The sequence below is a fragment of the Pezoporus flaviventris genome, unplaced genomic scaffold (genome assembly GCF_033815535.1).
Source record: "Pezoporus flaviventris isolate CSIRO_AGI_PZ_B2104156 unplaced genomic scaffold, CSIRO_AGI_Pfla_v1 ptg000002l, whole genome shotgun sequence".
NCBI classification, from domain to species: Eukaryota; Metazoa; Chordata; class Aves; order Psittaciformes; family Psittacidae; genus Pezoporus; species Pezoporus flaviventris.
In genome coordinates, this window is record NW_026892550.1 from 16,604,101 (window position 1) to 16,617,234 (window position 13,134).

Genomic DNA, 13,134 nt, shown 5'->3' on the forward strand with positions numbered 1-13,134 from the left:
ATACATGGCTCCACAGATATTTCATTAAAAATGAAATAGGAAGCATAGAGACATAACTTTATGATAATAACTTATGCCACTACTGAATTTCATTTTAAAATCAAAAGACTCTGGACTCCCTTCTCTGCACACAAAGTTCTTATTAGTGTAATGGGATTTACGCCTGTGCTTCAAAACTGTCTTTTTAATGGTTATTTGCAATCGTACAGCTTGCTAAATATTGCAGTACTTAGCCACTGTGGAAAATTCACTCACTTGTCTTTGTATATTGCTTTTCCTAAAGAAGTTTTTTTGTAGATTAAGGACTAATCTACCAAAGAAAAGAAAAGATACAAGAAATACACAAGGAATGTTTGAAATTCATCCATATCTGCACTTTACAGTCTCTTGAAATTCCTGCTAAATAATATCACCATCAAAAAAAAATGGAGTGGATACCATCCAAAAAACTCCTCCATGCCTTTTTTTTTTTTTGTTGCAGTAACAAAACAGTGACCTTTCTTTCTTCTCCTTTTGTGGTCCTCCTTCTATCCTTCATCATCTCTTTTCTGATCCAAGAGCAACTCATTATTTTACTATCCATCTCCCTGTTCTTTTCCAGTTCTTTCAAATAAATTCCCCAACCAGACTTCCCAAGCCAGCCATTCAACTCCACAATATAATTCTCACTCCTCACCTCTTATGTGTTACAGATACTGTGTTAGCTTTTCCTATATGCAAAGACACAAATTTTGTAAAAATATAAGTTAAAAGTCTTGACCATAAACTGAAATCTCAGTTTATTCTGTGGGAATCTTACTGAATGCTCTGTTGGGTGTTTGTTACGACTTTGGTAGCCACTGATATATTGATTTTGTTTTTACAGTAGATGTATTGCCAAAATTGGGGAATTTTCCTTATTGTATGTAGCAAACCCCATCTTGTATATAGCAGACCTACTTCTTAATGTTTTGTGTCTCAGTAAGAAAAAAAATTAAGGTAGACACTCCTGGACACTGAGATGAATCACAGCCTTTTTCTGAGGTTTTGTGGGGAATGTAAGAGTGTTTTTAATTTTTGCCCTCTTAGTTTAGAAAGATGGGATCACACACCATCTGTGTTAGAGCTCTGCAGGTTAAACAGAAAATTGGCAGGCTTCTATTCAGTATCTAGGATGAGAAGGAAGGAGGGAGGAATCAATTAAATAGATTTATAATTCCAAACCTCAAGCCTTCAAAGTCACGACAGCACAGATACTGTGAATATTGAATTTAGTGAAATTCAGAAAAGCAAGTTGTTTCTGAGAGACTTCAAAAAAATCTGAGGATACAGATTTCAGAAGTTCTGAGTACCAGTACACCACCTACCTAATGTCTAGATAATATCACAGAAGCATTCTCAGAATTCTCTCTGTTTTGAAAGACATTTCAAGTATGAGGGTATAGTTAATCACATAACCTTGATGACAAACAGTACTTCTACTACACTGGGATAGCTAAAGATGCATGTCTTTCACGTTTATCAATTTGAATAAGGAATGAGATAATTACAGAATCATAGAACAGTTTGGGTTGGAAGGGACCTTAAAGATCGTCCAGTTCCAACCCCCTGCCGTGGGTAGGGACACGTTCCACTAGACAGGTCTCTCAAAGCCCCATCCAACCTGGCAGGATGAGGCCCTTGTCGCAAGAGTAGCCTGCCTAAAGCTTCACAACAGTGACCCATCTAAATAAACCTATCAACAGCAGATTATTTGTTTTATGTTATTCTGAAGGAAAAACTAAGTCTTTGAGAAAAAAAGTGTTTAACCTCCAGAGTATGTATACCAATAGTGAGAGAACATGATAGTACATTTGAAATGGAAAATTCTTGCCCCATGGTTATCTGTGAAGATACTTGTATAATTCACATAAAAATAGAGAAGTCGAAAAACTGGAATGAGTGGCAATCTCCTATTTGAACTGAGATACCACTCATAGTTAAACAGAATTATTTTGTGGCTATATACAGCTGCTTTTTCCACTTGTTGGCAGCCTGCTAGCTGCAATTAGCTTTGATATAGTCATAGATACATACTAAGAGATAGATACTAAGTGCTATTTTATGACAGAAGGTAGTACAGTCTTGACTATTAATACCAATCGCCTCATTTCCCAGGGAACTACTTCAAAATTGCTTTGTGGAAACAGACCTTTTAGATGTTTTCTAAATGCTAATGCTTACAGCATGATAAACCAGTTTGTAAAGTAAAAATTAAAGTATTTGATAATTCAATAAACTTTGGAAGTCTTAAACATCAATTCCTTACCTGCTTTGTTTCTTACAGTTTTAGCAGAGCAAGATAGTGCTGCTGCTCAACAATATGTTCGTCAGGGATGTCCAACAGCACTCCGAGCTGATCTGTGGGCCCTCATTCTCAATATTTCTAATCAGCCAGAGGTAAGGAGCAAAGTGACAATAAAATATGAAGACCAGGTGAAAACACAGAAGTGCAAGCACATATCTTCTGGTGATCTTTTTCCAAAATAGAAATGGTTTATGGAATTGTCACAGAAATTGGTAAACATTTTATGAGAAGTATGCATTTCTGTAAAAAAACTCCATGCTGTAAAGTCTTTCACAGGTAAAGTCTTTAAGGCTGTTCCCGATTTTTTTAACAGAAACATGACCAAATACTTAGGAACAAACTATTAAATTGATCTGGCTAGCTCCTGAGGTTTTCTTGTGTGGTGCTGACTTTTTTCAGAAGGAGGCAAGATTAAAGTCCTGGAAAGAAGACTGAACCTCTGTTATCTTTGCTGAGTTTTATAAAAAGATGTGCTATACCTTTTTCCTGGTTATTTAAATCTGTTGTGATATGGTTAGGGTTGGAAGGAACCTTAAAGATACCTTGTAAATTGCTTCATATATTATTGCATATAGTCTATATAAGTACATTCTAAAAGACAAGGAAACCTGATAAGATGTGGATTGTTTTCCTACTCCCTTGTACAGCAGCAGTTTTTTATAGTACTTTGTATTTGACTCAAGTCCTCAACAATGAAATCTTTTGCGGTATCCGAAGCCATACTATAGCAAATCCATCTAATATAACTTAAAAAGTTACATCCTATCTAAATCTTTGCAGAATTGTGAATAGTTTGATGCGAGGCTTTTGTTGCAATAAAAAATAACATTCATTAATTTGCTCATGAATGTGAGAATTTTAGTGTCTGTCCTTTGAGGATGTAGCCATTTTCTTGTAATACCAGGGCATTTATTGGTAACAGTGCAATCATATGATCTTGCCCTTAGAAACAAATGTAAATCTTGTTCATTGGCAGCTTACCTAAGGAGCTGAAGTTACTTGGTCTGGTTTACTTAGTTTATTCCTTTCTAAAAAATAAAATAAGTTTTTGTTTTTAGTAAAGTTTGAATTATCTGTAGAAGAAAGAGCTATTGAAATAATGAAATACTATACATCTTACTAAAGATGTTCAACACTAGATTTAAGTTATTTTTAATTATCAGGACAGCTTGAATTTTGGAAGTCTTTCTGAGAGCAGGAATATGAGAGGTGTGAAATCGATGTTGGTTACATCTCATGTATTTATATTCTGTTAATCTGTGCATACTGTAAGAGCATTTTCATTTTAATGTGGAAAATGAAATAACTGAATAAAAAAGCGCCGGATATTCTGTTTGGATTAGTGAAAGTCAAGATAATAATCAGAAAGATGATAAAATATTCTGTGTTCACGTAAAGCATGGGTTGTTACGGAAATAGATTTATTAAAACCCATTTCCTTGAAATTCACATGGACAATTTTCAAGTTACCTTTTGTAAAGAGGACCAAGCCATGTCTGTCTATTAATATATTTGCCAGCCACTCCATTATTTCCTTTAGAAGTTAACTCTAGTTTATAGTTGTTTTTAATATATGTTTATACTATGCCTGAAGAGTGAATATTTTAGATGTTCTCAAAAGGTTAGTCTGCTGTGAGTTTATTAACTCCGTTTACTCTCAGGTAACATAGAGAACAGTATGCTAATTGATCACAAGTGCCATGTGTGTGCCTTTACTGTGTAATAAATGGTAATTTATCTCCAACTTACTGCAAGGATGCATGCGTACACTTGTGTCAGGGCAGCTATTACTTTCTCGTTGACATAATATTTTACGTTGAGATAACTTTCTACGCACTTAGCGAATGATACTTGTGAACTATAGATTAAGAAGAAAAAGTTGTATACACATCCAGTATTCTGAGATGTGGTGCAGTAGGCAGTCTCCTTTAGGAGACATTTTGCAGGGTCCAGAGCCTTGGGAGTGAACTGAGTGAACTGTGTGCAGGGAGTTACTGGTGAAGCAGTATTTTGTGATGATACTGAAACAACCCTGGAAAGATGAGGATAAGTGGGTGGAAAATGTTAATAATAACATCAAGAGAAAGTGGTAAGTAAGGATGGATGAAGTGATGCTGACTGAAAAATTGTCACTGCTTTGAGATTGTTGAAATAAAGGATTGGGAAAGGGTAAAATGCAAAATCAACCCTCCCTTGCAAAAGAGAACAGAAATTATCAAGTCTATGGACAAGATATCCTGTGTTGGAGTAATTCATCTAAGCTGGTGATGTAAGTGCATATGAATGTTTTTCTGTCATATTAAACTGAGACTGTATCTTCTAATGCAACAGCTATTGGAGCTTCTTATCTTATTTTCCAGGACTATTTTTGCATAGTATAGTATAGTATTTGTTATCCTGGGCTCTAAGCTACAGTTGTTTTAATTGACTTTGAGTACTAAAAAAATAAATGCACTAAAAGGATAGGCTTCCTGACTGAGACCTAGGAGACTGCCCATGGATCAGGCAGGAGAGCACACTGATTACTATAGCTATAAGTTGGATGTCTATAGTTCATTTTAAACATTGCATTTATTAGCATTTCATAGAGGTAAGGCTGTAACTAGTGCCAGAATACTAACACCCCGAGACATTCTTGCATATGCTGAATACACTGCTTTATTTTTTGTAAAGTATAGCAAAGCAGTTTTCGTATACATGTAGCTGCTTTATGATCTACTGTATTTCATATAGACTTTATTGATTTATCTAACATTTCTCTACCTCTTGTGTACTGTTTTCTCTGTTGGAGTTGAATCATGTGGTTGCAGAGATTTCCTGCTGTAATATTTCTGATTTGCAGTTCAGGTCTATTCCATTTATAGTTGTATGAATCTATAACTCATAAGGACTGTGAATTTTCTTTCTGTAATGTAAAACGTTATGAGGGTTTGGTATGGGCAGCGTGGTGTTTATTAGCATCCAATATTGTTTGGAAAATTTTGTTCAGTAAAGCTCAACCTCTGTATAAAGCTAATATAGAGCCAAGCAAGGGACAATATTAGCAATCTCGCATCGCAATCATAAAAATGATAAACTGTAAGCTCTATATGCAGGTTTTTTTAGAAATGTATAAACACATTGCCTGACAATGAATTGTTGGTTTTCATTTGTAATGATACCTTTTAGAGGAATCATGTTAAAAGAAAATTTTGAAGGTTGCAAAGTCAAACATTTAAAAGCCAAACAGTGTCACTGTTAATATTGTCTCTGCAACCAGTGGAATTTGCTGTGTATATATGCATTTTAGTGTACAATCTTGAGTCATACAGTCATAGTTTTTTCATGGAGAAAATCCACCTTATTCATTGCACAAAATGGGTGGCACACACTTACTGAGAATGTTTAATTTCTTTTCCCTTCTGTTTCCTATGATTTATTCACTGCATGCTCTTCAAGCATTGCTAAAAAACCAAAGTTGTTCATTATCTCATAGGCTTTTTTTCCCTTCTAGTTTTTTTTTTTTTTAATAGGTTGAAAATAAATCCTAATTCTGAAAATTCCAGTGTGCAAAAATGAGTGTGCTGTTTTACTGCAGCTTTTACTGAATGTAACTTCCTAGGTTTGAAAAGTTTAATAAATAGGCAAGGTGGCAGGTCCATAATGGAGCATTGTGTAATTCTGTGCCTTATCAGGTTTTTTAGGTTAGGATCAGTAGCCTAAGGTACCCACTGTACTATTGAAACAGCAGAGAAAGCCAGTAGCAATAATGTACTGTTATCTTTGACTGGAGAAGAATGTACTTTACAAGTAGATTTCATGGGTGTATGGTAAAAGGAGAATAAGCTTTGGATCCTTTTCAAGGATTTGCCGGGAGGAAATTTCTTTAACTCTTTTGTCCATTATCTCTTTGTTTAATCTGGCTAGTTTTTGTTTTGTCCTTGTTTCTGGCACTTCTGTTCCAAAATCTACAGCTCACCTAATTAATGCTGGTTGCCATTTTTTAGGCTTCATCCAGTTCCTACAAATCTTAGTGCCTTCTTTCTAGACTCCTGAGTGTCAGTCTTTCTTCACATTCCTTCAATGTGAAGAAATGGATGCTGCACTCATCCATGTCTTGAATTAGATTTGAGAGGCAAGTATAGATAGTGCAATTGCATGACAAGGGTGACCTAGGAATCAATCATGAGCTGCCTATAGTTCAAAAGTGAGTGTGCAGCTCCAGTGCCAAGGATTTCATGACAGGCCACAGCTGTGCCTACCCAGAAGATGCTGAGTGATCAAAACCTTAATTTCAGAGAAGGTGAATCACCAGACTGTGCTTAAACTAGCTTCGCTGTGTACTGGTGAAAGATACTCTTGTCTCTTGCCTGTGCGCTGCTTTCAGAGTTCCCTTTTCCTTATGCTCTCAGGTGGACACAGTATGAGGGGTTTGGGTAGGAACTGTGGTATGTGGCTTTGCAAGGTCAAGAGGGCTAAGCACTGCAGTACTGAAAGCTACAGTCCTTATAAAAATGCAACATGTTTTTAAAAAGGAAGAAGTTTACAAATCAAGGTTATGTTAAAATTTGGCAGGCAGAGGAGAAAGGTTGAGTTGGATGAAAATGCTAAGAATTTTTTTTTTATAAATTTAATTAAATTCTTAGCTAATTTTAGGCTAAGAAAGGTACCATATTTTTGGACACTACTGAAAAATGCAGCCAATAAAATAGTAAAATGCGACCTGAATCTTTTTTGCAGCCTGAGTGAAGCTTTTAGAAAGTGAGAAAAACTGATCACAGAGAGAGTCATGTGACTTGAAAGTAAATCTGTGACCAGTCCTGTTTATGCTTCAGATATAAGGAAGAAATTATTAATACAGCATGAATCTCAAGCCTCATGTCTTACTAAGAGGCATGGGCAAGATCCTCTTGTAGGCAACTTACGGCTGAAAAAAACCTGGCATGATTCCTAAGCCCAGACTTTTATTTTGCATCACAATAATCACAATTTAAGAGAAAATGAATGATGAGTACCGAGTTAAAACATTTAGTCCTAGAATGGTTATGACTGGTTTTGCCTTACAAGTCACTTTTTAGTGATTTCTGATTTGTTTCCCAAACTTCTTCTTGTCAGTTCTAGTTCAGGTGCACAGCTTGTCCTTCTGGTCTTTTCACTAAATTACTGAACTCTTAAAATATTTAAGTATTGTTTTACTCTGCTAATATTTGCAATGTAAATTTGCTATTAATTTTTTCAGGGCAGTTTTGAGTTGTGTTTGAAATTTTAGTTCATGCTGAAATTAAAAAGCAGCAGCAAACGGTGTTTGATTTTCTCAGTAATGACCAAATTGCCATAGTGGGGTTTTGTAAGAGTGAAGGAGAAACTGACGATTACTTCTGAAAAAAGAAAAGTTGATGAGCTGTTGACCCTTTTCATTTAAGATCATATCAACTGAGTTATAAAGAGCTTGCATTCAGTTTCTGGGAGTTGCTGAAGAATCTGAGCCCAATTGTTGTCTCTTTTAAGACAGTGCCCAAAATATCATGTTGCTTATTCTTACCACCTTTTTAATTACTTAAAATATTTACCCCAACTGAAACAAATTGAGGAAAATTGGGAAGGAGATATATTTCTGAAACTGTGCATACTATTGGTTAAGTAATTCAAATCTCTGTTCTCAGATAGTATTTGTCCATATTCTTACAAGTAGGTTGTTTTCTAAAATCAGTACACAAGGTAGGAAATTAAAAGTTTCTACACTGTAACTTTATGAAAGCAAAAATATATGTTACAAAATGTATTAAATGCGTGTGTCATTCTGGATTAAGAAATAGCAAATCCTGTGTTCTGGTTTAAAGTATTGAATTTCTATTTCTTTTGGCAGATTTCTGGGGTTATTTTGTGGACGATATTATTCACTGACTATTGGTATTGCAATTAACATAATTATTTGCATTTCAATTAATGCAGTTGAATTAAGGCATAGGAAGCTAATAAACATTTTAAGAAATTAATGACATAACAATCATAGTTTGATATGATGCCATAAGCAAAACTGCACTGAAACTAGCATTCTAAACTTAGGATGTCAGTGGAGTAGAGCATCATTTATGAATATCTCTTGTCCAGAAATTTGTTCTTCATACATTCAGTAAAGTCATTTCTTGCATACCAAATCATGACATCTATTCTAAGTGTGAATAAATCAGCTGCTATTAAACTTAATACCAAGTTATTCTGACTGTTAAGATGTACATTTAAGTCCATGTACTTAAATGATTAGTTTTGAGTTGTGACTTTAATTTTCATAATAACAGGAAGATCTATGGACTCTTGTAAGCAAATGTAAAACATAAGTGAAAGGCTTTCTAATTGGAAACAATTTACTGGAACAGGTTGACCAAAGAAGTCGTGGATGCTTTATCCCTGTAAGTGTTCAAGGCCACGCTGGACGGGGCTTTGAGCAACCTGGTCTAAGGGAAGGTGTCCCTGCCCATGGCAAAGGGTTGTAACTAGATGATCTTTAAGGTCCCTTCCAACCCTAACCGGTCTTAAGAGTCTGTGATAATTTAGAATGGAGAAGCTTAGCGCAGAACACTAGTGATAAAGTTCATTTGTGGCTTGGACCCACTGTGTGACCTCAGATGAAAGTATTTTAAAAAGAAAACTTGTTTCTGTATATAAATTTAAAGTATGCTGTATATGTGTGTTGCAAAAGATTACTCATTTTTTCATACCACTTTCATCTCCCACTTCCAAACAGCGTTTTAGCAGTTCAAGGAAGTTCTAGAGAACTGAAAACTAGGAAATACTAACAGGGAAACCATGAGGTTATTAGAATCTCTTTCCCAAGTTACAATAGATAAGTAGTTGCGTTATCTAGTACACTTGTAGCCATGAGTTTCAATGTAGCTTTCTTCATGCAGGAGTACTTGACTGTGCAACAGAAACAGTTAATCATGCTGTCTGCTTAGCATGAAAAAAAAATTTGGCTTGTTGTGTTTTTTTAGCATTAGCTTCTTCTGTTCTAATATATACAGTAATTTGATATGGAAAAAAAAGCCCTTAGACATTATTCATTTGCCAGTGTTACACGTAATTAGACTGCAGTATTGATACTTCTAAATTGTGACTTTAATAATAGAGTTAGTTCTCTGTAGCTTTAAAGATATTTACATAGTGTTGTATTCATACTGTAAATTTACATTTAGTAAATATTTATGTCTGATTCTCTGTAAAGAAATAGTGCAGTATTTATACCTCTGCTTTTTATTTCTCAGAAAGAAAAACGCAAGTATTTTCCCTGTGGTATTTATAAGTGGTTAATAAGCACAGGGTTTGTCCTCATTTCAACTTATTAGTTTAATAATATATCAATTCTAATATTTTTTGAGTGTATACCATTCACCACTTCTCAATTTTGGGTTAATACAAAGAACACTTCCAGTGTTGCCTGGCCTTCTCTTAATTTTTTTTTTTTCCTCAAATTTCTCCCTCTCAGAATTCTGTCTTACTTCCCATTTTCTCTTTAAATTCTTACTCCAGACTAACCCTTTTTGCAAATAAATCAGGAATAAATGTTATGTAAAGAATATGTTGGAATATGCAAGCATTTGTGTGGTGTCCACAGGGACACTGAAATCAGAATAGTTTTGTGAAGTGGGAAGGAGCTTTGGGACTGCTGATTTATCTTAACGAGTGATTCCAAAACTGTCTGAAGCTGTGTTATTCAATCTGAAACTGTTGTTGAATCGTATAATGGCAGAGAGGTATTCAGAGATTTAGAATTACATGATGATAGTGTGATATTTAATTCTTTTTTTCCTTTGCAAGCTCTTTCTAAGAAGAAAGGGATAAAATAAGCAAAAGCAGAGAAGTGCTTGTTCTGATTCTTTCCCATCATTTCACCTTTGTGTAGTATGTTCTGTAGATATTGGGAAGTAATTGGAGTTTAAAAAAAGGTCTGAGTTCTTTATATTCTTCACAAGATTTTTTTTAATATATGTACAATTTCATCTTTACACAAATTTAAACTATTTGGAGAGTCAGATTAACATCAAATACTTGCAGCAACTCACTAATACTAGAAGATACAACAGAACCTATTGATGGAGAGGTGCATGCAAATAGAGGGTAACAAAGGAAAAAAGCATAATGAGTTTGAGCATTGAAAATGTTTTATGTGTAGAAAGACCCAAAGGTTGGAAATGCAGATCTCTTATTTGAACCAATTCCTTCATTCTCATTATTTCTAAAGCAGAAGTCATTTTCTAATGTCTCAAATATCTGCTTAAGGCTTAAACTAGAATAAACCATGATAGAATGCTTCATAAATTATGCAGTGGGTTCTTCAGCTGAACACTATTTATATGTATTTTTTAGTAGTTAAGAATTGGCTTTGTTAGTTTAAATATAAAGTTGTGTCTCAGTCTGATGATGATAATATTTTTAATTTCAGGATATCTTGTACTATGAACAGCTTAAGTCAAATGTGATTCAGCACGACCTTTTAGTGGACAGTCTGATTTACAAAGTAAGTAATTCACTAAACAGTGATTAGATGATTTATACACTCATCTTGTTTTTTAAACAGAAAAAAGTTAGATGGTTTCAATTCTGAATACTTTAATTATCAAGTTACCACAACATTTTTTAATTTTAAAATATGGAGTATATGCTCAACTACAGCTCTTTCATGATTCAGTGGTGAAACAGTGTCTTCTAGCACTGTGTTAAGTTTAGCTTCTATGGGAGTCTGAAACCAAAATACATCTTTTCAAGCTAACTTCTGTGCTTTTTTAATTGCAGGATGTAAAGCTGACAGCAAGCAACGATGACTATTATTTTGTATTTGAAGATTATTTATATCAGGTATGTAACTATTTTTTTCTTCGAAAAGCTACAAAGTGTACTCCAGTGGGATTATATCCCCTTTGAAGTAAGGGCTGCCTTTGTGCTTCATGTATAGGCAGAGTACAGCAGTAACCTAGACAGATCTGTTTGCTGGTTTGTGTATACTTTCTCTTCTGAATAACAGTCGTATGCACTTAAACAGATTAAGTAGGACAGGCTTCTAAAGCTCATGCTCTGAAGGATTCTACGCAATGTCTTTCTAATGCAGTAAATGGGAAAATATGAAGTCAGCTATATTCTTCCCCTCTCCAGCTTTGCAGTAACAAAATTATGAACAGCTGTGGTTTACAGAGATATTAAGACTTGAGAAGTATATTCAGGGTTTCAGTTATAAAAATACAGTGACCTACTGCAGTAAGCATAAAAGATACTGTGTTGGTATATTTTGAAATTGAAGACATTGGTTCTGAATAAGGTAGTGATATGTATGGTTACTTTCAGGACTGATCTCAATCCAAAGCTGCTTCTAGCAATGGAGAACCCTGCTAATTTATAAAGAATTATCTTCATTACTGCCTGTCAAATGCCCTTAAATAGATGGAGATTACATTTCTGAATTTCCTAATATATAGTTGATTGCAGTGTCAACATAAATGTCATGCAGCAAACTTACCATTTCCACAGTGCTTTCAATTTCATTAGTCACATCAGTTAGGTTAGACTTGCTTAATTTTTTGGTTTTGAGCTATATGAAACTAAATGATTTTTTTTCTTTGATGGCAATAAGTAAAACTGCTAGTAAATTAACTAAGCAAGAAGCTGTCCTTAATGCTGTTTAGTCCATAGAGATATAAAAATATGCATTACTATTTAAGCATACTATTCAATCATATCTATGGAAAATATTTTAGTGTAATAAGCATTTCAACATTAATACTTAAAATTATAACCTCATTGAAGTATAGGCTTTTTTACTTAAAGCTAATTGCAGATCTGTATCTGAATTTGTTTCTGAATTAAAATTTGAGAAGTGACTACATAATGACAAACATTGATGTTTATTCACTAAAATACTTACATGTAGAAGTTTTTCTTGATTTAAGGGTCAAACATGATCATTATTGTAACATCTCTTCAACATAGGATGTTGAAAATCTCATTCTTATTTCTGCTTTGTTCATTATATAGACTACTAAGGCATATTAATTAGTCAGTTCCAGTAGACACAGTATTATAATCTATGAAGGAGTATGAACTAGTATACAGTATAATCTTTTGATTTAATACCATCAGAAATAGATTTTGTTTATCATTCTTAATATACGGCACAATTGAATATTTAATTTTTTTTTATATATCTCTGTTAACTGAAAGAATGATTACAGAAGGAAAAACATAAAAAGGACTGAATTATCCTTAGTAATTTGAAGGAGAGTCGACAAAAATATTTGAAAAATTGGATGGTTTCACTGCAAGTCTTTGAGGCAAAAAATATCTCAAGCTTCTATTAGTTGCTCTAGGTTTGTTTGGTACTTTGTGGTATTCTTCAGACTATTTTCTAGAAATAAGTTATCAATTTTCCTTGATCATTTTCTCTTTCAACCTGATTTGCAAATGCGTTGATGCCAAATGATTTTGTGCTATGGCCCCTGGAAAAATTCTGCAGCATGAGTCACTCTGATATGGAATATTATTTATTGATTTCATATGATAACTGGGATTAAATATTGGCTAAATAAAATAGGTAATGAAAATGTTAGTTTAAACCAGATTAATTATTTCTATGCTTCCACTGGGTTTGTGTTTTGATTGTTGTTTTTTTTTTTCTCATGACTGCTTACTGCCTCTAAATTTTCCTAGTCACTGAGAAAAATGTGGCATTTGTCTGTCTATTACTTACCAGACAAAGCATCCATCAAAATGAGAAAACTTGGGGGTAAAATAGCAATGAGGATATTTGCTTGGATTATTAGTACCTCTTTTGTAGCATGCAA

At 34.1% G+C, this 13,134-nt stretch overlaps 1 protein-coding gene across 2 annotated transcripts in view; it reads left to right on the forward strand.

Annotated features, from left to right (window-relative positions):
* TBC1D19 (TBC1 domain family member 19) overlaps positions 1 to 13,134 on the forward strand; it is a 49,498-nt gene that overhangs the window by 24,296 nt on the left and 12,068 nt on the right. For both annotated transcript variants that reach the window (XM_061470605.1, XM_061470614.1), the window contains 3 exons: positions 2,306 to 2,418; positions 10,746 to 10,820; positions 11,096 to 11,158. In XM_061470605.1, the coding sequence (XP_061326589.1) occupies positions 2,306 to 2,418; positions 10,746 to 10,820; positions 11,096 to 11,158 (251 nt within the window). The remainder of the gene's footprint in view (positions 1 to 2,305; positions 2,419 to 10,745; positions 10,821 to 11,095; positions 11,159 to 13,134) is intronic.